Here is a 27,097-nt window from a genome sequence, read left to right as displayed (position 1 = left end):
TTGAAAAAAAAAAATTAAAAAAAAAAAAAAAATAATAAAAAAAAAAAAATAAAATGAGCTTAACGAGCCGGGCCCCAGCTAAGTCGGGCTGATGTTCGCGCAGGACGAGCGGGCTACGAACTACAAGAATCTTCGCTCGACTTTACGGCCGGGGGCAGGGGGCAGGGGGCAGGGGGCAGGGGGGCAGGGGGCCGAACGAGCGAGAGGAAAGCGAACAGACTAAAAATACTTTGCCCACAAGACGTCTTGTGGAAATTTTATTATATAGAGTGTAAAATGAATTGTCAGTCAAATAAAAAGAACACTTTTTTTTAAACAACATGCATAACATTTTCCAATTGCCTTTTTTTTAATAGTTAGACATTTCAAGCATTATAAGGAAAATAAGGAGGAAAAAAAGAGACTGTAACGTCGGTACATTTCAAACGGAATGTCCCTCAGATCAATGAAAAACGCAAGGAAAAACAGCTTCGATTCCGTTTTTCTTTCCTTTAAAAATACATGTTATCTGTACAAGATACACTACAGTAAACGTCGGAGATCATATTATCCCTTTTATTAAATCAAAATCATTTAATTCATATTGTGGTTAATACTAGATTTATTTATTCATCTAGTTAATTTGACAAATATTAAGAAAATATCTCAAAGGAAAAAGGAAGGAAACACCTTGGAATTAAAAAATAGTTACTACATTTTTATGCGGTTTAATGTTCCACAGTGTTTGTTAAAAGTTATATCGGATTTCTTTTTAATATTAAAAATAACAGTATTTATATTTCTGAGAGAAGAGAGAAAGGTTTTTCGTTTTGTTTTTAACACCAGCTTGGAGGTCTTAGATACACAGTTGCAAATGGTAATGGAGACACGAAAAAAAACGTATGCTAAACACAAGAACATTTTATATTACCCCTTTAGCACTCTAGAAATTATACAAACCCTATAAAATGCCCCCTCCCAATCCCGGTTGGACAGCAATACAATTCTCTGTCTCAATTCAGAATTCACATAATTAATTACAATACATAATAGTTCAGTTTTTTTAAAAAATGCAGTAAAACCAGACAGCCAAGATACAAGAAATTAGAAGTAAAACATTTAATGAATTTACACATTTAAGAATATTTAAATACTGTTTAAAAATTTTTAAAAGAATTTGTTACATACCACCTAAGATTTCCAAGCCACTTTCTGTTGCAACAGAAAAAAAACCCAAAAACTGTAAATAAAAAGACGCACGACGAAACGAAACGAAACGAAACGAAAACACACCGTGTTGAAATGTCACTGCTCTGAGGCACATTCCGGTGCCTGAATTTGTAGGCACTGCTCCAAAAAGAATCCCAGAGCTTACACGTTTGAAATAACAAACAAGAACAATGAAACAGAAATTATCAGCCATTTTTAGTAATGAATTTTTCCCGATTTTTAGAAAAGTCCTGTTAATCTAAATATAGTGTTTCACAGAACAAAACAAAAGTTCTTCATCAAAAGGTTTGCAAATCTATAAACCTCTGTTACAAACGGGTTTTCGCTCACAATGATTTCGGGGAGAAAAGCACTGCGGGCCGCCGTCCTACTGCTCCTGGGGAAGGAAGGGGACAGAAGTTAGTCTGTGAGGCCACCTCTCATGTCCTCGTCTCTGTCGGCAGGGGGTGACAGGTCACCCTCCCCTTCTGGCCCCTCAACAGGCGTGGACACACACACACACACGAGCCAATGTCTCTGCGTCTCCCCGGGGCCCCACGTCATGGGACCTGGCCCAGACAAACCCTCTCCTGAACAGGAGGTCCTGGGCGGCTCTCCAAGCAAGGGACACCGCGGTGTGGGGCAGGGGAGCGGGCGCGAGAGAGCTGTCCTCGGCCACCCGTCAGCCCCGTCCCGTCTCCGCGGGGCCCCGGGCACAGAGGGCCAATTTTGGCGGTGAGATGACCGGCGAGCTTTGGGCCCAGGGCCTGTGGTGACCGACACGCCGTCCACAGGGACCTGGCTGGTGTCGGGTCACCTGAAAAATGCTCTGTGGGAGGATCTCGCCACGTTCCCTACGTTAATAAGAAACCGGTTTCTGGCTTCTGACCGGACGAGAGCCGAGCGGGTTTCCACGCGGGATGAAGGCCGGGCGCCCTGCCCTGTCGGGCCCGCAGACGCTGCGGACTCGCCCTCCTGCCACCCGCCCCTCGCCGCTGGCCGGGGCCGAGGGTGACGGTGAGGCCATGCCGCCCTCTTCAAGGTCCGTGACCCCCCACGGTCCCCACTGTGACGCCAAGCCCGCCCCGGGTCCTCCGTCTGGGCACGCTCCCTGACAGCTGGGGAAGCTGAGTGCCACTCGGCACCGGATGTGAGGCGCCTTCCTCCCAGGGGCTGCCCAGCCAATCCCTCCCCCGCTTGGCCCAAACCCGCTCTCTCCGGGGCGAGGAGGGGGCCGGCGTGGCTGTGGCCAGACGCACACCCGGGCTCCGGGGAAAGGGGCTGGGGGCCAGGCCGGCTGGCCGGCGACGCACCTGGCTGTGGGCCTGAGCCTGTCCTAACGTCTGCCCGTAGAAAGCAACCTGCTGTCTGTAATATTCGGCCCAGGCCATCGTGTAGTCCGGCGGGGAGCTGGCCGGAGGGGCAGCGCTGGCGGCGTGACCTGACCGACAGAGGAGAGGACGGGGGTTACCGGGGGCGGGCACGTGGCGGGGGGAGGTCGGGGACACTGCCAGCTCGGAGGGGTCCCTTCCCAAAGGCTCGGGGGTGGCCGGAACAGGCACTGGAAGTCGGCGGGGCCGGGGCCGGGGCGGTCGGGCGCGGCCCGCGTGCCTGCCGCAAGAAGGTGCCATTAGCCTCGTGCTCCTGGCCCTGCTCCGCTCCTACGGGACCCTCCTGTCTGTCTTCTCTCCAGAATCACCTTCTCCGCATCTGTCTGCCTGCCCCGTCGGCTGCCAGTGCCAGAGAGAGAGAGACAGAGAGAGACAGAGGGAGAGAGAGAGAGACAGAGAGGAGGGAGGCGGGAAGAGGGAAAGGAGTGTAAGTACCTGGCTTGGGTGTGGGGTGCGCCTGTGCGGAGGGGCCAATCCCACCAGGGCTGGAAACACAGGCCCACGTATGTCTGGGAGTCTAGACTCGGGAGGTCTGGGGAAGACGGGGCACCTGGCCTTTCAGCAGGTGCCTGGGGTGCCGATTAGCTCCCTGACCCCCATCGAAGTCCCTGGAAGGGCTATCCACCTGGTGATGATCCCAAACACCAGGGCGAACATCTCCTCAGCGGCCTCTGACCCGAGCTGCTCCAACCAGCAGGTAACACCCTTCGAAATCAAGGCACGTGAGCCGTCTTCCCCGACAGCCACTGTGGCTTGGCAGTTTCGCAAATACATACAGAGGATGTCGCACGAATTTTCAATGAGTTATTTGGGGGCTTTTCGGGTTGCTGTTCCCAAATCTCTTCCTTCTCTCGTTAAAAAGATGGGTTTTGTTTCTGGCACAGCTAAGAAAATGAGCTTCCTCGAGGCGGGAGGCCAGCACCTCAACACCCCCTCCAATTTTAGACTCCTGCCCTGAGTTTTGTTCTTCCTCTTCCCCACCTGGAAACGACCAGAAAAAGCCGGTCACGGAAGAGGACTCCTGGCTGGTCTGAGTCCTGGCCAAGTGGTTCTAAAGGGGGTGGCCGAGGCAGGGACAGCCGGCCCTGAGCTGTCCTCAGGCCCTGTGGCATCCAGAAGGGGTTGGGGGGCGGGGGGGACGTCTCCTCTGACAGACACACAGGGACCCGGGGAGACAAAGGCAGGACTGAGATCGAGTCACACAGGGAAAGCGTTGAAGAACAAAGGTGACGGGGAGGCAGGGCCGACGAGGCCTAAGGCGCGGGGCCTCTGGGCCCAGGGGTCTGCTTGCTCGGAAGGCCGTCGCACTCACTCTGTTTTTTGTAATAGTCTTCCCAGGCCTTGCTGTAGTCGGGCTGGCTGTTCTGCGGCTGGCTCTGCTGGCCTGTGCGGAGAACACAAAGGGTCAGGTCCCCGGTGCCGGGCCCTGCTCTGCGCTCGCTCCAGGCCCTGCGGCCCGGGAAGGCGGCAGCAGGCTGGCCGCAGGGACAGGCCGACGGGCAGACGGGTGTGACTACGGTCTCCGTAAGGGTGGGGCCGGGCGGGACAGCTGTCCCCCCCAGCAACTGGTGGGACCGGCCTGGACCCTTCGGGTGGAGATCCGAGCTGCAGGGAGACCCGGGGCCGGGGCGACTGTGTCTGAGGCTCCCCGAATCGGCCTTCAAACGGGACAGAAGATCCAAGTGGCGCTGCCCGCACCCTTCCCCTGGCCCTTCTGTTCGAGAGCTGGCGGCTTTCACCCTGGACGAGCAGAGCGCAGGGAAAACGGCCCAGAGACTGCCGTGGTGAGGACGGGAAGACGAGGGCCACACGGCAGAGGGGCCGAGGGCCACCCCGTGCGCCTGATCCCAATCTAGCTTCGCGCCTTTCCGGGACAGGAGCGGAGCGGGAGAGGAGGCGCGTGGGGTCGCGTCCAGTGCACTCCCCGGGGTGTGCGCTCTGTGTGGTGCCGGCCGCGAGGGCTGGGCTGCAGAACAGCGTGGCAGCGGCCAGCCCCGGGTGTGGAGGGACGAGAAGCCTGGAGCGGGGCGACAAGTCGGGGCCTTCCTTTCTGCCGAGGTCAGGGCTGGCTTTCGCGTCACCTGCTAAGACCCCTGCAGCGTCCTGTTTTCTGTCACCATTGCAGTTGGCGGCCGGCAGGCAGCACGTGCTATGGTGCCCATGTTCCCGGCAAAGTGTCTTCCCCTCGAGTTAATTTACTGCATCTGAGGAGGGGTAGGGGTGGGGGCGGGGCAGTCTGTGTGTGGGGCTCGGGAAGAAGTGAGGTGGGGGGAACGGAGGGGAGAAGACCACCCCCATCCTCCCGGTGGGGCAGGAAGGGACTGTGGACGAGGCTGGGATTGGAATGAGGCAGTTTCGGAGGCCGGGCACCAAGGGCTCCTCCGTCAGACCCAGAGGGCTGGCAACGGCGAAGGCTGGGAACGGCGGGAGGAAGCCAGGCCCCGACGGTGCTTTCTTGGACTCGTCCCGCGTGCCTCTGCCAAGCCCTCCTGGCCAACCTGGGCCGAGGCGGGCGGCCGGGCTGGGCCTCCGCGGAACCGCGGCCCCAGGGTCAGCTCCCTCTGGAGGGACGCCATGGCCCCTGTCACTTGCCCCGAGTCTAGGGCTTTCTCACAGAGTCTCGGTCCTCGACGCTGGGGCAAACGTGAACCCGACCCGGGTCACCTCTTGTCCTGAGGGCCCTAAAGCTGACCGGCACAGAAGGAAAGAAAACGGGAAGAGGCTCTGGGACAAAGTGGGCACCGTGAAGCCCGGGCCCGGCGGACACCAGGCAGGGCGCACGAGTCGGCGGGACAAATTCTATACGGTATCCCGCGCGTTTGAGACGCTTCCCAAATACTGCGGAAGAAAAGGAACAACAGAAGGCAAGCGTGCCATGCCATCTCAGACCTCCCGGGTACGGTGGGAATGCAGTCGAAACCCTTCGTGCCACAGACGGCCAGACGGGGGCCCAGAGAAGGGGACCGTGCGGAGGGCCGCCCCGAGTCGGCTTCCACGCGGGCTTGTCCAGCCGCGCCCGGGGGGGGGGGTGGGGGGTGGGGCGGCAGGGGAGCCCAGAACGCGGGCTCAGGCCCTCGGGGGCAGAGCCGCAAGGACCTCGTGCAGACAGACCACAGGACCCTTTCCAAACACAGGCGGCCGCTTCAGAGGGCCCCACATCTGAAGGTGAGCTTTTGTCTCGTTCTTGTTTTCGAAGGCTGTACCAGCAATAAAGCTCGAGAGCGACTCATGAGGCCACGTGGGGGCCGGAGGGCGGGCTGCGGGGACCCTTCTCTTACAATCGGCTGTCGGGAGAGGCATCACCCGGCACAGCTCATCCTCCGCCAAGTCCAGGAGGTAGAAAGAACAGCCTTTCTAAGACCGCGCCGGACACAAGGAGGGGAGATGGTCACCATGGGGAGCCACCGTGGGGAGTGGGCGGGGAGCCCCGAAGGCGGGCACAGCCTGGGGGAGAAAGGAGGGCAGGGCCAGGCCCAACCCCCGGGCCTTCCTGCCCCGGTGGTGGGAGCAGAGCGGACAGGAGTGCGGCCCTGAGAAGGACAGAGCAGAAGGGAAAGGCAGCCCTGAGAGGTGGACGGGAGGCAGCCGGCCGCTCAGCCGGGCAGCCGCTGAGACCCACACACACCCTGTCTCCGCAGGGCCTGCCGGCGGCTCCCCAGCCCGCGTGTCAGACACACCAGCCCCTCGGCCTCCGCGCGCCGCGCACGGTCCCGCCTCCTCCCGAGTCACTTACTTGGGACCTGCTGGGTGGGCTGTTGCCACGCCTGGTAGGTGCTGCCCCATCCCTGGGTCAGGAAGGCCGGAGGACCGCTGGGAAGACGAGAGGGTCATTCGTCCCAGAGCAGGTCACACCCCCTCCTCCTGGCCTGGGGCCCCCTCCCGCCACGCCGGCCTCGCCCTCGCCCTCGCCCTTCGCCGCTCCCCCGCCCCCTACTGGCAGTGGCCGGGGCCCCAGTGCCACCCGTCCCGACGGAGCGAGAAGTCACCCACCTTACAGGGGTGCTGGGGGGGTTTCCGTTCACCTTAGCGGCGATGCTGGGGAAGCAGGCCGAGCTCCTCGGAGGAAAAGCACTGCAAGAAAGTGAAGAATAAATGAACACAGCGCCCGAGGGCCTGGGCCGGGAGGCCCTCCGCCTCCAGGAAGGCCTCCGGGAAGGCTCTCACCCCGGGACCACTCAGCAGGCTATGAACAGGCTAGACACAGAGGGGCCAGCGGACAGGGCCAAAGGGATGGGAGCTGCCCACACCCAGGACTTCAGGCTATTGGCTGGCCCTCCCTGGAAGCAGCTGGAGAGAGAGAGCCTCTTGAGGCAGAGACCGAGGTGAGACTCACTGTTGATGAGGCGCCGTGGGCGGCTGGCTGAACGGGCTCTGTCCGAAGGCTCCGGGTGCTCCCAGACTGGTCCCCTGTCATGGGCACAGAGGGAGCTCTCACTGCCTGTGGGCCGCACCTCCGCCCTCTGCCCAGGCCCACCCCGAGGCAAACTACCGCTTTCGGGGAGACAGAGCCGAGGGAGGTCAAGACACCCTATGACGCTCACTAGCCTTGCTTCCCCACAGTGGACTTTTTCTGCAGAAACGGCTTCTGCCCCGTGGAGTGACCGATACCACACGCAGCCAATGCTGGCACCACCACAACGGCCCTAGCGTGTCACCCTGGGGGTCGGGACCAACCTGCTTGACTCTCCCGTCAATTTAGGCTGGCCCATGGCTCTTTCTGCCATTCTACGTCCCCTTTGAGGTGAGCAGTGGCCAATCTGTCCTCCATCAACACTCCCTTTCTTTATCTGCTTTGAGGCGCCTGAAACTAAAGCCAGAGTCAATGAACGCTGCCTGCAGGGCCGGCCGCCAGGGCCAGGCCCGCGGGAGTCGGGGCAGCGCCGGGGGGAAGGCTGCTGCCCGGGCTGCTCATCTAAGCCTGTGGGGCGCACGGCTCTGGGCCTGAGCTGCTCAGCTGTGGGGGCCTTGGGGAGACCTGCCAGAGGGCTTCCTTCCTCGCCTGGCACCCCCCCCCCCCACCCCGGGCCCCGACCTTCCCCGCCCCCCGTGGCAAAGCGGGAGGGGTGGCCCTCACGGCACGCGAGGGCCGGAAAGCACAGGAAGTACGAGCTTCTGGGGGAGGACAGGTACCCGGGACATCCCAAAAGGAAACCCAGCTACCGTCACGCCAGGTAGGGAGAACCTTGTACGTACACCAACTTTCTCATCTATGAGATGTCTGGCCACTTCGATCTGCTGAGGGACGCCCCTGATGGTGAATACTCGCAGGCTGGGGTCGGTGCTGGGGGGGGGGTTCCGCTGGAGCTCCACATGCGCTCCCGACTGCTGATTTATGCTTTTGATGTTCTCACCTCCTGCGGGCAGGTGGACACAAGACACAAGGATAAGTGGCAGTGGGGGCAGAGCCGGACATTCTGGAGGATTCCGCCGTGGAGAGGAGGGAAGGGCGGGGCCTGCGCCCCAGCCCTCGCCCGGGAGAGAAGCGCCCTCGGTTTACTCCGAACCGGTTCTGACGAACACCAGGGCCCTCTCGTCTGCAAAACCGGACTCGTGAGCGAAGCTGGTCCTTCCCTCTGAGCCAGGCTGAAGCAGACACCGCGGGGCGCCCGGGGCCCCTGGATGCACACGAGGGAGCTCGGCCCTCCCAGGCCCAGGGAAGGCACCCCATCCTCCTCGTACAATGGGGGCCCCCTGAGCCCCGGCGTGGGCCGCCTCGCTGCAGTTCTCCCCCCTCCACAGGGCAAACAGACGGCCTCCGGCTCCAACAATGCCTGGAGCCCACTCGGGCGTCCAACGTCCCATCTTGTCACTTCTCGGGTCCCTGCCTCCTCCGTGGGCGGGGGTGGGGGTGGGGGGGGCAGGTCTAGACAGAGAGGCAGCCGAGATGGGGGTCACAGGGGCCTGGGTGGAGCGGGGTAATGAAAATTTAGTTGGACTCTTTGAAAAACCCGTGAGAGTTCCAGTCTCTTAATGAGATTTGCGTAACAAAGGCTCCAGCAGTGTCACAATGGTGTGATTCTTCTTTAGAAATTTCACAGAACTTACAGATCAGTCCTGCTCCGTTGGGGGGGGGGTGGGGGGGGGGCGCACAGAGTATGAGGAAACTTGGGAGCAGAGTTTTGCGAATATTAGAGAAAGACAGTCTGGAAAATCTGGCGCAGGAGACCAGAGAGCCCCAAGTGATGAAAAGCAAAGACCGAAGGCCAGTCTGTGTCGCTCCACCCAGCCCGGAGTCAAAACCAAACTCAGATGACATCTGTCATTTCATGGTAACACGTCCACCATCCTTCCTGCGCTACAACCGGCCCCCTAGCCCGCTGCTGGGGCGCCTAGCCAGCAAGTAGACAAGGAGGGGTTCCCAAGAGCAGGCCCAGCCTGTGTCTTATCTCGTCCTCGACGGGACGCTGTGCGGCCAGGAAGCAAAGACGAAGCCGGGGTCCCACCAGGCTTCCTGAAGGCGGGCACCACAGGAAGGAAACCAGGAGGCTGATGGCCTTTGGAGAGAGAACCTGGTGCAGATCGGCTGGTGCCGTATGTCAGTTTAGTTGAGGGTGGGCTTCAATTTAAAAGCAAATGAAAAAGCACTCAGCAGACCGACGGGTCGGGACGTGCACGTGAAGTTCTGCTACAGCTCCAGAAAAGCGTCCCTGCGTTTTCCCCCTCGAGCAAAGGGCACTGACCAACGTGGAAGTCACAGCAAGCCTGCCCACAGCGGCTCCCCCGGCCCCCGGGTGGAGGCGAGCCCCTCCCAGCCCTGGAACTGCCGCCCTCCACTCCCAGGTTGTGAATTTATTTTCTCTGCACCATGACACGTGAACAGCTTTGCCAGTCCTGGGCAAAGTGTCTCTGGGGCGCAACAAAGAGCAAAGAGAACGGGCCGAGGCCCTGAGTCCCCCCCAGACGCCGCGGGGTTCTCGGGTTCTGGAGGTGAGAGCACAAAGTGTGCGTGTGTCTGAGGCCGAGCCCAGACCGGCTGTCCTCCGCCGGGCCCCGGAGCAGCGGCCCCGCAGGCCCCGATCCCGGAGGCCCGGGCAGCACGCTCGGAAGGTGAAGAGGCACCACAAAACCGCACGGGGCCGGAAGGAGTTAATTTAAGTTCACCTTCCTTCAAAATGAGGTCACCAGCTTGGCACATGGTGGCTGTCTACAGACGCATTCGGCAGCCTGTCCATTCTTCCACCTGATGGGGGGCAGAAGCGACCCACCAGCGGCCCCCCGGCTGGACGTGAAATCGTAAAGCAATTAATCAAACCTGCTAAAAGGCCCGGCTGACAAGAGCAGGGCTGGCCACACTATCTGTCACCACGGCTGTATTTATCATGGAAATCCAGCAGGGGCCCCGGGAGGCGCAGCGTCTGTCCAAGGGCTGGAGCCGGGGGGTGGGGGGGGAGCTGGGCCTGGCTGCCTGTGGCTCCCTCTCCTGCCTCCCTCCCTCACCCTCACCACGCGCCTCTCCGAAGAAGGCGCGCCCCTCACACTCAGCCCCCGTGTGCGGTGTGCGTGGCGGGGAGAGAGACCCTGCTCGCCGAACCCTGGGTTATCGAGGCTGCTGTCGGAGCCCCGGGACACAGGATCGGTCACCGCCTTGCACCGTTGTCACTTTCCTGCGGGAGTCGCCCAGCGGGACTCTGGCGGGGACACACGACGAGGGGCCGTTTGCCTGCACCCAGGTTTCACGGACTCCGGGGAGCGGTCACAGTAAAGGCAGCGAGATTCTGCCAGTCTAGAGGAGACGCACGGTCAAACCTCGCTGACCAAACGGTTCTCGAAAGGCTCAGAAACCTAGATCTGGTTCTCAACCTACGGGCACCTACTGGTTTTCATCTCGCAGCAGCCAGGCCGGTGGTCCGGGGGGCGGCTCTGACTTAACACAGCATCTGGGCAGCTGACAATATCCACTAAACGCTCATCAGCACGTATCCCCCGCCGGGAAATTAAAACGAACTCACAGCGTTCCTGCCACCTCCGAAAGGTAAACAATCTAAGAGACGACGGGAGATAAACATCTGGCAAGAGCACACGTACAAGCGCATACACACTGTTCACGGGCAGGGCTAAGCGCAGACTCCAGAAGGTGACCGAGAGGCTCAGGAGGGCGCGTGCAGGCGCACGAGCGCGCGCTAAGGCAGCCTCAGCTCCCTGCTGAAGACGTTCTCGGATCACGCGCTGTGGATCAGGTCAGGGAGGGCTGGTGGTAGCGGACGCTGGAGAAACCCTGGGGCGGAGCCTGTCTCTGCTTCCGCCACAGGTTGTCAAACGCTCACGTGCTGCCCCCCCGCGAGGCTCCCCCGAGGGCCCACGGACGGTACCCCTCACGGAGACACCTTCGCCGCCGCAGCGATGTCTGCCTGCTCTTCCCTTGCTCGCAGGGAAGGGTGGAGAGGGGCCACACCAGCCGCCAACAAGGGTTTCTCGCTAACACTCTCTACAAAGCCCAGAAACCACGATCCTGTCAGTTTTCTCTTCCCCTCCGCGGGGTGTCTGCTACTCACGGGAGGCGGACCGAAAACGTAAAACGCCATCCTCCCGCGTGTCCACAGAGCCCAAGTGCCCACGCCCGCTAAGGCCCGGAAGTGGCACGCTTGTCGGACGGCAATCTTCACTTGAGCAACGATCTTAACCATTCCTCTAAGTTCCTCGGAGGGAAGCGAATCGCCGATCAGTCGATCGGCACACGCCGAGAGGCCCCTCGCGTGCGGGGCGCCTCGCCCACAACCGGTGCCTGCTCTGCTGCCGGCGGGTCTTCCCCGCTGTCTGTTCACACACGGGAGCCAACGACTAGCTCTGCCCGTGTTCGTGAGAAGACCCGACACGGTCGCGTTCCCGCGGAAGGCAGCGGAAGCCCCAGACCCGGCACGTTCGGTCGAGTGCGGCACACAGACCCGCCCGCGCGCCCTGGAGGGACCGTACGGGACCCGTCTGCTGTCGGAGACCCCGGTGCCTCCTTACCTTTGCCGATGACGAGGCCGCACTTATCCGCCGGCACGGTGTACGTTATCTCCTGGACGCCCCCGGGGGCACCCACGCTCCAGTCGCCACGGCCACGGCCTCGTCCCCTGGCCACTGCGAGGCCTCCGAAGCCATCTCTTTCCTGGGAGGGAAGCAAAGCTCAAGTGACGATTTCTGCCACTGCCACCGGGACCACTCTTCATCTCCGGGGAGGAGGAGAAGTGACGGGATGGAATCAACGCCACGCATTACAACCTGAGCACCTTTTCACGTTTCAGATTCTGAAGTGCTCTCTTAGAGCCGGAATTAACACCAACCACAGGCGCGTTCAGGGAGGACGTGCGCAGGCTAACGTGGGCGGCGACATAAACAGCCCTGAACCGTCCAACTAAAACAGGCAGTCAGACATAAACTCCGGTGTCTGAGGCCCGGCGCCCCTCTGCTGGGCAGTCTTTGGGATTGGGCCCTACAGTCCAGGTATCAGGAGCCAGTTTTCTCCTCCACGCCGGGGCCGAGGGAACAAGCCACGCGACTGGGCCCGTGGTTTGGGGGCGGAGCGGCCTCTGACTCCTCACGCTGCGCCTCCAGCAGAGAGCACATCCCTCAGCCAACACCCTAGGCCAACACCCAGCAGAAGGTTCCTTTCCCTCAGGGGCAGCCCATCTCATCAGAGGTCCTGGTCCTCTGAGTCACTCTGGAGCTGCGGCATTTAAAATCTTCTGTATCTGGTTTGTTTTTTTAACGTTTATTTTTGAGAGACAGAGAGGGAGAGAGCAAGCGAGTGAGCGAGCGAGCAAGTGGGGGAGGGGGAGAGAGGGAGACACAGAATCGGAAGCAGGCTCCAGGCTCTGAGCTGTCAGCACAGAACCCCACGCGGGGCTCACACCCACGAACCATGAGGTCACGACCTGAGCTGAAGTCGGGCGCTTAACCGACTGAGCCAGCCAGGGCCCCCTCATCTTCTTTATCTGTTGAGGGCAAACCTGGTCCAGCTGAGAGCTCCTTCACGGAAGGGAGAAGCTGAACAGATGTTCAACGCAGCGGACAAACGTTCGGCAAGACCTGCCTCTGCTGACAAAGAGTAAACTGAGCATCCACCCAGAATCTAAACCAGCAGAAAGCGGAGATGATCGGAGTGCCTTTTTCCCTGCGCTCGGCTATTACGAGTCGCAAACAGTGAGTAAACGTGGCGATTTTAGGGACGGACGTTAAATGCGTGCCCACTCGCACACACACGCGCGTGCACGCACACACAGAGCCAACTCCCCGGCAGGTATCAGATCCTCGGAGGTGCTGCTCGTGCCTCCGCAGCTCCGGGTCCGTAGACGCTTCTCTGCTAAAAAGGATGCTGGGCTCACGGAGGGATTCTCTTCTGAGTTCTTCTGATCCTAAGAATCGCCCGTAACTCCAGAGGAAGCCCAAGCCCCTCTCTGGGGTGTGCTGACTCGGGGAGTCTGGGGAGGGGGCTATAAACCCGTAACTTCAGCACGGACGCTTGACGGCTTGGGGGACCCCGTGGGCGGCGCGGCCCGACGCGCACCCCTCGGTCTGCGGGGGAGAGGACGCGGCCCAGGGAGATGCGGGGACGGGTCCCAGCTCGCGCGGCTCACAGCAGAGCTGGGGCTGTGGTGTCCGATCCCATGCTTCTCTCTTCGGCTCTAGGTGTTTTGAAATTTCCCTCAGGGGACACGCCGACCGACCCAGCTCGGCCACAGCGACTCCCAGGGCACTTCACAACCGGGGTGCGGGTGGAGATGTTAACGGCGTCACACACGCTGCTCACGTCCCCGAGACAGAGATGTGTGCGGAATCCGGGGCTGAAGGCAGCCCGAAGACCTGGGGGGTCCTGAAGTGCTTTCTGAAGCGAAGACTGGAGTTCGCCCAACAGTCCTGTGCCCAGTGTACCCGATGGCTGGAAACCTGGCGACCTGCACTGTACTTCTCGAGATAGTTCCCACAGCCAGGAACTTACCGAATGAACAAAAGCTAGATCCTGGGACAATAAAGTCAGGAGAGCGAGAAGCTAGCACCAAAAAAACGGGAAGGCAGGAAAAGGGCAGAGGCAGAGAGGCCGCCGGCTGTGCCCCCAGAGGCAGGCAACCGACAAGAGACCTGGGTTCCAGAATGTGACCGCGAGGGCGCGACTGCTCTGTGGTGCTGTCCCGAGACCCTGGGTGGCACTATCAGCTTTTGCAGGGGACGTGTCCCAACTCCAGAGAGCCGGACTCACCTGGGCTGTAAGAATAAGCTCGTTGATGACGTGTGCTGCGTGCTGACACCGATCTGGGGGCCCCATGACTTGTGCGGCTCTCTCCGGACTAACACCATCGTCTGCCGAACAAAGGGAGAGACAGGGTTAGAAAACGCCCAAATGTAACCTGGAAACAAAGGTCAGTCTGACTTGCGATCGATATTCCTACCAGATGCGCAGAGAAACGTATGTGTCTACCTCTTTTTACACCGTCTATGCCAACACTCACTTCTCATGCAATTCTGGCCATTTTATTGTTATTTTTAATCTTTTTATTTATTTGTGAGAGCGAGTGGGGGTGGGGCAGAGAGAGGGAGGGAGATGAGAATCTGAAGCAGGCTCTGTGCTGTCAGTGCAAAGCCCAATACGGGGCTCGAACCCGCAAACCGGGAGATCACGACCAGAGCCGAAGTTGGGACACTCAACGGACTGAGCCACCCAGGCGCCCCAAGCTATAGCCATTTTAAAAAGAACTCATTACAGAAACAAAAAGCAATTAACGTGAAAGAAAGCAGAGTTGAGGTATGGCAATGTTTCCAAAAATCAGCACACTGCAATGTTTTCCCATCTCCAGGGAAATGAAGACAATGTAAATAATTTTGCTCCTGAAGGCAAATCTGTAACATTTAAGGAACTGTCTGTCCTTCGTTTTAAGATGTTAGTCCTTTGTCAAATGGTTTTACCTTTGAATGATGAAGTCAAAATAACAGATTTTTTTTTTTTTTTTTTTTTGAAGGCTTTACTTGGCCAAATGGAAAGTTGGAAACGCCATGAGGGCCCAGAGAAAGGTGGACTGGTATTTTGGTAACAGAATAGGGGAGGGGGGCGCAGAGAGAACACACGCACGAGCTAAGTACAGAGCCCTTGTCTCGTTAAGCGCATTTATAATGCTTCGCGGCACTAAGGGTTTTTCAGAGTCATCAAAACCAACCTGGCTTGAACTGAATCCTCACCCCGGCATCATTCTGAATCTTTTTGATCATCTCCCCATTTCTTCCTATTACAATCCCAACAGCAAACCTCGGCACAGACACCTGAGAGCACAGGGAAACAGAACCTGATCAGCGCTGTCTGCAAATTGGGTGTTTCTTAAAGGGCACATTAAAAAAGGAAAAAGAAAAAGAAAAGAAAGAACAGACAACTTGATTTTGACTGTAGTGCCTTCCTGGAAATGATATCATGCAGCACGTTTCTCCCTCTTAGGAAAAGGAAAAATACCATGGTTGACGATGGCATTCCTGCCTCTTAAGTATATTCGATCGAAATAGTGACAAAAATGAAGCAAAGCAAGATAAACCTTATCAAAAAAAAGGTTAAAAATGGCAACCTTATCTTCCCAATTCTCTGAAATAAGCACAAATGTACCATGCGCAATGATTATACTAACGGTCCGTGAAACGTTTTCCCCGCCCTTCATTCTTTTGTCCGGTGAAATATACAGAACACAGTCTTTATCATTGTAACCATTCATAAGTATACAGTTCAGTGGCATTAAACACTTGCAACGTTACGCACCCATCACCGGTCTGTATATCCCCCAAACCTTTTCATCGCTGTCCCCCAGAACACCGTATTCTATTGAATGGAGACTCCTTCCGTCAGCCCTGGTCACCTCTCCTCTCCATTCTGTCTCTCTGCACTCGCCCATTCTAGGCACCTCGCGTAAGCGGAATCCCACGGTATTCATCCTTTTGTATCTGGCTTATCCTACTAAGCATGATGTTTGCAAGGTCCACCCACGGGGCTGCGGATCTCAAGATTTCATTCGAAAGGAAAGCTTTTCATCCCGTTCTTCCAAGCCAGGCTTCCAAGTCTGATACATCACGACGCAGAGCACTGAGAAAATCTGGGCTCTGGTCCTCACCTGGGCAGCAGGAAAACCTCACAACTGAGAGGAATGGCCCATTTCCCTGCAATGCAGGACGGCTGCTATGCCCCCCACCGCCTGGCTCCTCCCCCTACGGCTGGGTCCTTCCTCACACCCGCCCGGGCTGCCAAGATGAGATCAAAGCGTGGCCTACGATCTGAAAGCTGGGCCCAAAGCTAGGCCCGTTTGCCTGGGAACTAACTAACCAGCCGGCCGGTCAGGCATACCTCTATGCTGCCTCCTCCCACGCGGGCGTTGAAGTCACCGCGGACGCCTCGGAAGTCAGCTTGGTCCTTCTCCCGGATGATCTCCAACACCATTTCTCGTGCTTGCTGCGTGAACACAGAGCAAAGGCATTACGGAAAACAAAACCCTAAGGAAAGACACGACACCAGGGGAAATTTCAAGATCAGACCCTGTTAAGTTGGGCTGAAAGACTCAGAAGGCGCTTGGCCGTGGGACAGCTCCCTTCTTGCATTACAACACGAGACAGGGGAAGGCTAGTGAGGGTCACACCGATCAGATCGTAGGTGATGTGTTCCTTACGTTGCCCAAGATATCCACACGGACCAGGGCCCACCCTCTTTTAAGCCACAGTCGGATCAGCACATTTGTGCTGGGTCAGAGCTTAAGACGGCCCTGAGGCATTTTGGCACACTGTCTCTTTCGGAGAGCTCTGTGGGCAGGTTCCACGGAAGAGAAGACATTACAAGGCACCCCATCACAGAGGAGCAGCAGGGACATAAAGGGAAAAGGCCAGCCCAGGGAGCCCGGAAAGACCTTCTAGTACCCAGAGATCAAATACCCAAAATACAGGCAAGACTGCCTCCCAGGCCTGGCAAATCTGGAGGCACATCCTTCCTCTCCCCACAAACGCACTGAAGCCCAGCCGGCCGGCCCACACTAGTCCCAGCCCCACCGGAATTTGCACTAAGCACCAGCCGTGCAGAACAGCTCAAGGTCATGTGGGAGCCCACACTGCTCCCTGGTTCTGGAAAAACCAAACCAAAAAGTCCCAAAATAGCGATTAAAGTCTTCTGACATTTGGAGAAATCGGGAGTACAGACAGGCTGTAAGAGGATGTTAGGGGGCTGCTGTTATTTTCTTAGGCCCGGTTTTGCGGAAGTTAGTTCTCAGGAGACATGTTGCGGGATCTACGGGCGGACAGTTTTGATGCCTGCCACTAACTTACAACTGGCGAGGAGGACGTAAGTGAATAAATGACACACACACACACGCACACACGCACAGACACAAGTGTGGTAAAATGACAGGCAGGATGGGGCTACACAGGTGCTCACTCTTCTCTCTCTTCAACGGGTCTGTAAGCTTGAAGTTTCTCATGATAAAAAAGTTGGGGAGGATATGGGGCGCCTGGGTGGCTCAGTCGCTTAAGTGTCCGACTTCGACTCAGGTCATGATCTCGCGGTTCGTGAGTTCGAGCCCCACGTCGGGCTCCGTACCAACAGCTTGGAGCCTGGAGCCTGCTTCGGATTGATTCTGTGTTCCCCTCTCTCTCCGCCCCACCCCTGCTTGTGCTCTGTCTTCTGTGCTCTGTCTCTTTCAAAAATGAGCAAACATTAAAAAAAACAAAACTTTTTTTTTTAATTGGGGAAGGGTACCTGGGTGGCTCAGGCAGTTGAGCATACGACTTCAGCTCGGGTCGTGATCTCGAGGCTCATGGGTTCGAGCCCCGCGTCGGGCTCTGTGCTGACAGCGCAGAGCCTGGGGCCTGCTTCGGATTCTGTGTCTCCCTCTCTCTCTGCCCCTCCCCCACTCACACTCCGTCTCTCAAAAATAAATAAGAACATTAAAAAAAAATTTTTTTTTTAAGTTGGGGACAGAGAGAAAACAAATGAACAATAATTTATACTAAATATACCGAAGAGACAATTTTCAAATAAAAAAATACTAAAAACCTGTTGTAGTTATTTTCCTGCAAATTTCTGAAGCATTAACAAAATAAGCTCTTTGCTCTGGTATTCTTTTCATAAAAGAACCAGAAGTTCCAACAGAGAAGGCAAGCCCACCTGCAAGCAACTGAAGAGCTGAAAAGCCCTGGGAGGAGAGGCCCCTGGGGGACCTGGGCCCACCTGAAGGGTGGAAAGGGCTGTGTCGCTGACCGGAGCCTACGGAAAGAGACCGTTTTAATCACTGGTCCTCAATCCTGTTTTAAAACCATTATTTTACAGGGGTTCCTGAGTGGCTCGGTCGGTTAAGCAACCGACTTCAGCTCGGGTCACGATCCATGGTTTGTGGGTTCAAGCCCCGCATCAGGCTCTCTGCTGTCAGCACAGACCCCGCTTCAGATCCTCTGTCTCCCTCTCTCTCTGCCCCTCCCCTGCTCGCGCACACACTCGGGCTCTCTCAAAAATAAATAGGTGAAGGGGATTAAGAGGCACGAACTTGCAGTTATGAAATAAATAAGTCACGGAGTTGACTAGTACAGCATAGGGGGTCCAGTCGATAATGCTGTAATAACCCTGTATGGTGACGGTTATGGACGGTAAGCACACTTGTATCATAACGTCTACGATTTCACAACATGTCGAGTCGCTATGTCGTACCCCTGAAACTGACATGGTATCGTGGGTCAACTACAATAAATACGTAAATAAACACGCACACACGCACATATAATGCCGGGGGCGGGGGAGGGGAGAAATATTTTGCCAGAGACTGGTAATATCCACTGGATCAAAGCCCCAAGGCTCCGACAGAGGAACAGCTGTTGCTGACAGACCAGCTCGCAAGGTGCGTTACCCAGGAGCTCCTCCAAGGGCAGCAAAGGTGAGGCACGCTGCAGCGGGCAGGAAAAGAACCTTCGCATCGCACGGGAACAGACACGTCCCCACGCCCGCAGCCCACTCGCATCCCTGCCGACAGCAAGAGGTGGACGGTGGAGCCACCCCTTCAGCTCAGGTCATGACGGTTTCCGGCTAAGCCCCTCCCTGCTTTCGGAAACGGGCTGCCCTCTGTGGCTAGGAGCTCAGGGCACAGGACACTTGCTACGGGGACACACGCGTGCCCGTGGGGTGCTCACCTCCTGCCTGAGCTGGAGGCCTTGCAAAAACGGGCCGAGAGAGAACGAGCGAGGAAGAGCCAAACAGAGCCGGCACCCGAGGGGACCCACAGGCCACCACGTGGGAAACTGCATCCGATCGGTGCAACAAAGCCATCTTCGTTTATGGCTAAGTGACCCATAACACAGCCACCATCCTCACGGGGCCCCTGGGCTCTCAAAATATGGCCAGCGTAAATGAGGAGCTCAATCACTGAATCCGAGTTCATTTAAATGGCCGCCTGTGGCCAGTGGCTCTGGTGTAGGCAGTACAACCCCCGAGCCCTTCCACCATCACACCTGGTTTGGGACGACGGCTGACCTTAAATAAGGGACCATCCAGTTTTCGAACTTCCCGAATGATGTAAAAGCCCTACACGTCCTACCAGGTGATACCCCCACACCCGGGGCCTGCCCGATTCACGGTGTCTTTTTCCTACCTGTACTTTGAACGGGTCCCCGGTGATGCGGAGAGGCTTGTCTGCTCCCGTAGGCAACGGGCCGTCCTGGATCATGACCATTTTCACACCGGTCCGCTCCTGTGGGGGCAGTACGCGGTATGGCCCTCACCGCCACGAAGCAGAATGCAGTGCCGCACGAGAAGCAGGGCTGGGCCACGTCCCACCCACCACCAGGCGCTGTCCCCCGAGGAGGCCGGCACACAGGCCATGCCAGAGAGCCTCCAAGTGCAAGACGGAAAACCAGTTCCCCAAACCCTCCTCCTTTCCTGGTCCCCAGAAGATCCCAGTTTAGTGAGCAATTTTTATGTAGTGCCCAGCGTGGACGTCCTCTCGCTGGGGCACCAGGTGTGCAGCTCTGAGAAGCAGGTGCGACCGTTTCTCTCGTTCACTGCTGGGCGGGCTCTGACAGCAAGTCGCCGGGACTTCCAGAGCGGGAGGGAGGGAGCAGCAGGCGGGTTCCGGCTTCCAGAGCTCTGGAGCCCACGCACAAGCGTGCCACCTGTCCGGAGCCTGGGCCACGAGAGGGCACCCACGGCGGACCAGGACCCCTGACCTGCCACTTCGAAAGCCCAAAAGTTCGGAAATAAAAGTCTGCTCCTAACTCATTTGGCAGCAAAGCCAGCCTGAGGTCACGGAAGCCTATTTCTAGACCCTTCCCTCACTGAGCGTGACCGTCATTGTGTTTGGCTATGGAAACAGGCATCGGATTACAGGGTGCGGTCCCGGAACTTGCCGGGGCTGTTCAATTCCGAAACACGTTTGGCTCCCCAGGTCTCTCTGATGGGGGATTCTGGAACAGAAGCAGCTAACATCCACAGAGCATCTGCTCAGTAGCAGGCTCTGGGCTGGGGTCTTAAACAAACATAAAATCACGAGTATTATTTCAACTTCTTGACAGACAACAGTGAGGCAGGCACTTCCCCGCCTTTACGGACGAGGACTCCCGAGTCCTCGAGATATACAGAAACGTATTTAAGATCACACAGGTAACGAGGGGGCGTACGGCTGGCTAAGAGCCCCAGCTCTGGACACAGTCTTTTCATCTGAGATGTGGTCATTTGGTGGTAAAATCCTAGCAGAGCGTCACTGCCCCAAGGCCGTGGTAAGTTCGGGGGGCGGGGCGGGGGGCGGGGGAGCTGCAGGACTCGGCATCACAGCGGGCCTCAGGCCTGGCTAGGGTAAACGTTCGGAAAAGCATCTGTCCGGCGCGCATGCTGGAAGGTCTGTTTAAGCACCGCTGTGCTAAGGGCTCACCTACCTGCAGCTGCTTTATTGTTTCCCCTCCTTTGCCGATGACCAGACCCACTTTAGACGCGGGGATAAGAATTTCCTGGATGGTGCTATTGCCGTCTATGTCGTTATGAAAGCCAGGTCCGTTCCGACAGCGATCCACAATCTGCCCCAGGAGCCGTTTGGCTTGTCTTTGGGCGGGAAGAGAATCACAACAGAAGGAGCATTAAATGAATGCGCTAGGCACCCACGAAGGGGAAACAGCACCGGGGGGAAGAACACGAAGGAGTCAAGGCAGCCCTCCATCCAGCTCCAGCTCCTGCCCCCACAACCCGGGAGGTCTCTGCCATCCGACACGCTACTGGGCTGGAATTTAAAAGCGACCCACACCACACGCCAGTGTTCCAACACAGCCCCTTCCAGCCTGCCCTCTGCTCGTGCTGCTGTCTGGCATTCACTCCACACACGTGTCTCGTCTCCTATCAGAAATGTCAGCCGCTATGGGGGCAGAGACCACCTTTGCTCCCTCTGGTCCCCAGTCCGGCATGACGCTTCCCCCAGAGTAGACACTCAGAATGACACTGGTTAAATATGGGCAGGAGAGAGCAGCAAGAGACGAGATGGGAGGAAAGAAAGCAAGGGTTAGTAATCACCATCCGAATTCCCGGACTCCAAAGGTCTTCTCCCTAACCAACCTGCTCTACGACTTTTTTTTTTTAATCTTTATTTATTTTTGAGAGAGAGACAGAGTGTGAGTGGGGGAGGGGCAGAGACAGAGGGAGACAGAGACAGAATCGGAAGCAGGCTCCAGGATCCGAGCCGTCAGCACAGAGCCTGACGCGGTGCCCGAACCCACGAACCAGGAGACCGTGACCCGAGCCGAAGTCGAACACTCAACCGACCGAGCCCCCCAGGCGCCCCATCTACGACTTTTGAGCAAAGGCCGTGAACTGCCAGTTTGGTCTCGAGGGGTGGGAGAGGGAGGAGGCAGGACGCTGGTGCGGCTGTAGAGTCACCAACGCCTGCTCTGAGCTTTTCCGGCTGGATTTTCAGGACCCTGCTTTTCCCTGCGATGCTGTCTGGTGCCGGTTTATCTGGAGGCGGGGGAGGGAAACCGCAGTGTTCAACCAGTAGCACCGAACCCGCCGAGGCCACCTGATGGGGCAACTGCCTTTTCTGCACCAGAATCTCCCCTGGCTGGCTTTTGTTTTGTTTTCACTGTTTATTCTTTAAACCACCACGGACAACCTATTTTTTGGTTCCTCCAATAGGGAAGAATTCAGCTACTACACAGGCTGGCTGTACTGTCCTGAAGTTACAATCCTGTTACCCCGAAGGCCTGGGGAGAAGAGACGCAGAACGGTTAGAAGAGTAAGGTGGGAAACAGACGTTGCCTCTGGGAGTCCTGAGCCTCTGTGTGCAGAATTGGCCTGCGGGTCTTCTCAGTTTAGCGGCCTTTTAGTATTTTGCTAGTGTGCTAAATTAACCTGTGTTGGAAGAAAAATGCCGTGACTCCAGCAAAACCATTCCGCGTGCCCTAGAATGCACACCTGCCGGCAATCTTTATTCTGGTTCACCGCTTGCAATGTGACGGCAGAACAAGAGAATTTAAACTCATCTGGACTCCCGGAGAAATGGAGACGATGAAACAGCCCTGTCTTTTGAGCCAGACATAATCTCGGCACCCCTGTCCCCAAGTGCGACGCTACTCAGTGGATCGAAAGAGGGAAGCGAGCAGACTGGAAGTTAGTACCTCCCTGTCCCCTAGGAGGCTGTCGGATCGACGAGGCCTGCATCTGATACGAGGCTCGGAGCTCGGGTGGCCCAGGGGCGGCAAGCAACGTCAGGTGGTTGCCAGGGCCCCGAAAGCCAAGATGCCCTCTGATCAGTCCATACAGCCCCCCGAGTGGAGCCACGGCCACCGAGAGTCAATTCGTTTGGTTCGCAAGTGTCAGAAGGGCAGGGGGACCGGCCCAGGCAAAAGACCTGGTGCCGGCATGTCCCCCTGGTTCCCAAAGTGACGGGCTCACGAAGGCAGACCTGCTCGGGCAAAGGAGATAGCGCCAAGGAAGAAGAAGGTTGACTAGAGCATTCGGGTGGGGTGAGCGCACGCTCTTAAGGAACCTGGCGTAGGAAGGAGATGTCAGGACAGCCGCCAGAAACTCTGTGGAATTGGACCGAAACGCGCTACCGTGTGCGTTCAACAGGAAACTCCCCTGGCGTGGCAGCCTCCCGGACCCTTCTCCGCAGGAGCGCCTGCTGTCGTGGCCGGGCCGCGGCACGGATGCACCGTGCTCAGTGACAGTTTTGCCCTTCCGTTTCTCCCCACGTGGGGAAGGAAGAAGAAGAGTACAAGGAAAAAGTAAATAAAATAAACTTACTCAATACTTTCTGGGGTTCCGGTAAGTACACAGGGCCTCTCTGGAATCCCAGAACTCTCTATAAGAAGAACCAAGAAGAGGAGGTGTGTTGGTGGGCGCCAGGCCGCTGTGCGCCTCTGCCCCACGTACAGACTGCCTCTCTGGGCTGGCTCCTACGCTGGCCCCACAGAAGCCCGGGCCCCAGAAAAAGACGGTCTGCTTCCGCCCGCGGGCAGAACAGTAAGCTGGGAGTGCCACCCTAGGTTCTCAGAGTCGAAACAAGTTCTGCAGGGGAAGTGGGAGGGCATGGCAGAGGTGGCCGAGTGGGCCCTAATGACCAGTCCTACTTCACTTCGGACCCGTCTCTGTGCCAAGGAGGGCCTAAGCCCCGTAACCCGCTCTTCCTCAGTTTCTCCGCTCGCAGAGCGGCTTCAGGTCGCCTGTTCCCAAGCAGCCCGGTGGCTCCCTAGCGAGGGATTTAACGGTCTGCACCTCCGGATGATCTCACCGCGACTGCAAGGCTACCCTGAGACGTCGGGGGCATCTCCGTGGAACTAGTTCCGGGCCATGTGACCACACAGGAAAAGCTTGCTTTCCAACACCACACAATGCTTTACTTTATTCCTAAAAAAAAGCTGCCTCTCAAAATTCTCACTCAAAAAAAAAAAAAAAAAGGACAACTAACACCAATTGCTGCCCTCAGGACACTGTAATATGTATCTTTTCAGTGGATAACACCTTCTCTAGCGCACTGTCCTCCTCCAAAGCCCCTCCTCCACTATGGAAAGAGAACAAATGCAAATTCGTCGTTAGACCTATTAATAAAAACGCTTCTTCCGCAATCTGTCTCTCTCCATGTCGCATGGTCGAAACGGACCCAGCTGGGGAGGGTCCTGGACTGCGTTTAACACATGCTCATTTAGCCAGAACCCCCAGCTGGCCAGGGCGGTCCCACTGCAGGGGAGCTGGTGGGCAGACCCCAGGAGTGATCCCAGAGCCCCAGCACTCTTCCGGGCCCCGCCGTCTGGCATAACATCCTGGTGCAGAAAACAGAGATCCTAGGGCAGCAGGCGTCTGGCAGGGGCCACGAGGAGCCACGGAACTGCGGAGGGCCTCGTGTCTGGGCCTGCTTTTGCCCTGGTTTTTCTGGTTCTCATCTGGGAGTCCGGCTCCAAAAGTACAAGGAAAACAGCAATCCCATATACTTACCCAGGCCCCCAAACTTCTAAGTAACGAGCAAAGGTAATGAATCTGGGAAACTCGGCAAAACACTGATTTCTACCAAACTGAGATCTACGAAAAAAAGAAGCCTTACCTGAAGCAATCTGAATTTTGCAACCAGATTCTGCTTGAATCCGTGAAATCTGCTCACCTCCCCTGCCGATAACTGAAACAAATTGAACAAGGTCAGAACGTGCCCCCCCAGTCCATCTTTAGCCATGCATGAATGACTTAATTAACTCAGCAAACATTTACACTTGGCTCGCAGCACTACAAATCAGGGTGGCTTTGGTGAGCCCATGGCAAAAAATCACAGGTGAAACACAGCAGACAAACACAGGGTACTCCAGCTGAACTGTAGAGAGGGGTGCGGTGGGGAGGAGGACAGGGGTGGGGGTGGGAAGGGAGGGACCCACGAATCTCTCTGAGCCTGGAGAGAGACCCACAGCACTTCGGGGCTCTGGGGGACACATTGTGCAAAGCATTCTACCACAGTGACAGTCACACCGCAAGGTTCATCAGGGCAAGTAGATAATGCGGATACTTACTAAATCCAACCATTTTATCAGGCACTTTGAATTCTTCTGTTATTACTGCCCTGAAAACAAAGAACATTTTGGAAAAACATATAGAATAAAGAAATTCACAGCCATTTTAGGTTTTCCCCAAATTTCCCGTATGGACAATGCTGGAAGATAGAGACTTAAAATGAACCATGCCGACTGGGCCACCAAGGCCACAGCCCTCGAGAAAAGAGCGCCGTCTGAGGGACCCTCTCCGGTCAATCACTTCTCGAAAAGACCCAAGCCTCCTCTTTCCTTGTGTCAGAGGAAGAAGCCTCTGATTTTTCACGAAACCGCCAACTCTCCTAACAACTGCCTTTTCTTCTCAGTATTGCCTAACACTCGAAACATTCTTTGGGGCTTGCGGAGTGAGTTTAGCTTTCTCTTCTGGTCTCCTTTCTAGATACAGATATTCAACATCTCTTCAACATTCCCCGTTTCCCAATCTTTTTCTTGTTTTCTGGCCTCCCTCTAATTTATCTGATGTTTAGGGTGAGATACTCCCAATGGAACCAGCATCCAACAGAGGCCTGATCAGTGCTGACCAGGACGGAATAATCAGGTACTTCCGTTAAACGCTATCCCGTCCTTTATGTGTTGGGTTGTTTTTCACTTTTTTTTTTTTTTTTTAAACAACTACTGGCCTGGTTCTTTCAAACAAACCTTCCGATTTGCCATATAATGTATTGCGGACAATATCCAATTTGCCTGACGCCCCAGAAAGCAATCAAATCTAAACATTTACCTTAGGAGGATGCTAAATGCAAGTAGTTTAAAAAGAAAAAAGGGTAATAAGAATTTTTAAACATCTCTCGCACAGCTGGATTTTTACCCATCACGGAAAGGATCGAATAAAACGCACGTTTTTAGGGCAAGTGTGGCACTTGGAAGAACTCAATAGCGTAAGTAGCACTTGCCAGCGTGTCAGTCTGATGAGAGCTAACAGCCTTCGCCTCCCAGGGCTCACCTCCCCCGGTTTATACGTGTGCAGGGATCCTCTCTGGCTCTTGGGGTACTTCCTGGAGCTCAGCCCGAAATCAGGCAATTCCAGCTTCCTCAATCAGTAAACCGCGGACAAAAAAGCCAAGCCTCGGCGGGCCCAACACATCCGGAAAGAGGCACGGGGTCCCCGTGGGAAGGGTTTCCTGGCTGGGGTGGAGGGTGACAGTGCTCCCATACGTGCAGCCACGAGACTGCGGCTCGTGTGCATGGCACCTGCTGTCTATTCCCAACAGGGGTTACTGGGGAATTTACTGACGGGGTTCAATGCTATCGTAATACAAATTGTCGCAAAACTCAGGCAGGTCCTCCGCCCTCAGGACGGTGAGAGCCGACCCTCTTTGAGGAAGAAGTGTGTGAAGGGGGGCTGGCTGCTCAGGGCTCCCCGGAGACAAAGCTCCATCTGACTTGCGGGGCCGAAGCTTGTCTAATGCACAAAGTACGGACATCTTGGAAACTAAAATTCTATAAAAGGCTTTATAGGAGAGTGACGTCTGATACTAACAACATCGTTTACATTATTTTAGTTCATTAAAAAACAAAGCAAACCAGTAACACAGCAACGGCAAAACCCAGGCTAAATCTTCTGGTTGACTGGTGCCTGAGGATTTCTAGAAAGCCCCCAACATTTGTGCAGCACACAAGAGGACACAGCTGTATCGCTGCTGGTGAAAATGAAGGATAATATGTTACAGTAACTGATGCACAGCACAGAATTTCATCCGTGAGGAAAGAGACACTGTCCCAGGCTTTCCTGTGTATTTCATTCTTTTTAAAGGATAACGTTGTGACTGCAAACACTGCACCTTACAGAGACTGGTCTGTTTAAAGCCCAGAGGCCTCTGTATCTCTCTAAATCCCCAGTCTGTAAGGGAAGGCTATGAAGGTAAACTGAGGCAGGGGATCACATGGGCTCTTCTCCAAGGTTCTCTGGCAAGTCCCTGCTGCAAGGGCACGGGGTGGGCCCTGGGCTTCTGCCCTCCCAGGCCCACGACTCCTTGTGAATCACAAGCTTTATCCTGTGAAAGCCCAGTGACTCACACTTCTTTGGGACGCGTTTGCTCAGATGAAGACGTTAAGGGTTCTCGAAACATGGGGAAAGCCGTCAAATCAGGATGGAAAATTTCACAGTCTCTCCTTTTAAATTAGAAGTAGGTGGACAGAGAAAAAAAGCAGCTCCCACATCCTAGAGGTCCATTAAGTTTACATACAATAGTGGCTGATTTTTAATACTCCCTGTTCATTTATCCCTCGAGCTTCCAGTGTCTGGGAAAGGACTATTAAAAAACAAAAACAAAAAAAAACAAAAAACAAAACCTGAGCCTTAAAGAAATCTAGCTCCTGGTTTTTCACACTCTCAACCTCTGACTTGCTAACACTCTAGTACAGATGGTGGATCAATAAACAATTAGAAATGATCAATAAATAATAAAACATAACCCACTGCTTACCTTTGATGTACCAAGGCCCCTAACTGGTTACCTACTGTGGCAGAGAGAAAGAGAAAAGAAAAATCAAAGCATTAGCACGGATAAACTAACTGCATCCTTACACAA

At 56.0% G+C, this 27,097-nt stretch overlaps 1 protein-coding gene across 5 annotated transcripts in view; it reads right to left on the bottom strand.

The window, feature by feature from the left end:
* Window positions 1–226: 226 nt before the first annotated feature.
* The window catches only part of FUBP3 (far upstream element binding protein 3), a 51,016-nt gene continuing 24,145 nt past the window's right edge, over window positions 227–27,097 (bottom strand). For 2 of the 5 annotated variants that reach the window (XM_045469978.1, XM_045469983.1), the window contains 17 exons: window positions 26,993–27,026; window positions 24,528–24,577; window positions 24,074–24,145; window positions 22,780–22,837; window positions 20,427–20,589; window positions 19,148–19,246; window positions 15,853–15,978; window positions 14,711–14,813; window positions 13,759–13,859; window positions 11,529–11,670; window positions 7,773–7,933; window positions 6,913–6,986; window positions 6,570–6,650; window positions 6,313–6,389; window positions 3,892–3,963; window positions 2,502–2,629; window positions 227–1,585 (listed from right to left, as the gene is read on the bottom strand). In XM_045469978.1, coding sequence (XP_045325934.1) covers window positions 1,577–1,585; window positions 2,502–2,629; window positions 3,892–3,963; window positions 6,313–6,389; window positions 6,570–6,650; window positions 6,913–6,986; window positions 7,773–7,933; window positions 11,529–11,670; window positions 13,759–13,859; window positions 14,711–14,813; window positions 15,853–15,978; window positions 19,148–19,246; window positions 20,427–20,589; window positions 22,780–22,837; window positions 24,074–24,145; window positions 24,528–24,577; window positions 26,993–27,026 — 1,550 coding nt within the window. In that variant the 3' untranslated portion in view covers window positions 227–1,576. The remainder of the gene's footprint in view (window positions 1,586–2,501; window positions 2,630–3,891; window positions 3,964–6,312; window positions 6,390–6,569; window positions 6,651–6,912; window positions 6,987–7,772; window positions 7,934–11,528; window positions 11,671–13,758; window positions 13,860–14,710; window positions 14,814–15,852; window positions 15,979–19,147; window positions 19,247–20,426; window positions 20,590–22,779; window positions 22,838–24,073; window positions 24,146–24,527; window positions 24,578–26,992; window positions 27,027–27,097) is intronic. The other 3 variants (XM_045469980.1, XM_045469982.1, XM_045469979.1) reach the window with 3 other exon arrangements.

Source organism: Leopardus geoffroyi, chromosome D4 (genome assembly GCF_018350155.1).
Source record: "Leopardus geoffroyi isolate Oge1 chromosome D4, O.geoffroyi_Oge1_pat1.0, whole genome shotgun sequence".
Taxonomy (NCBI): domain Eukaryota; kingdom Metazoa; phylum Chordata; class Mammalia; order Carnivora; family Felidae; genus Leopardus; species Leopardus geoffroyi.
Note: the sequence above shows the minus strand (reverse complement) of the source record. Positions and strands in the feature narration are given on the sequence as shown.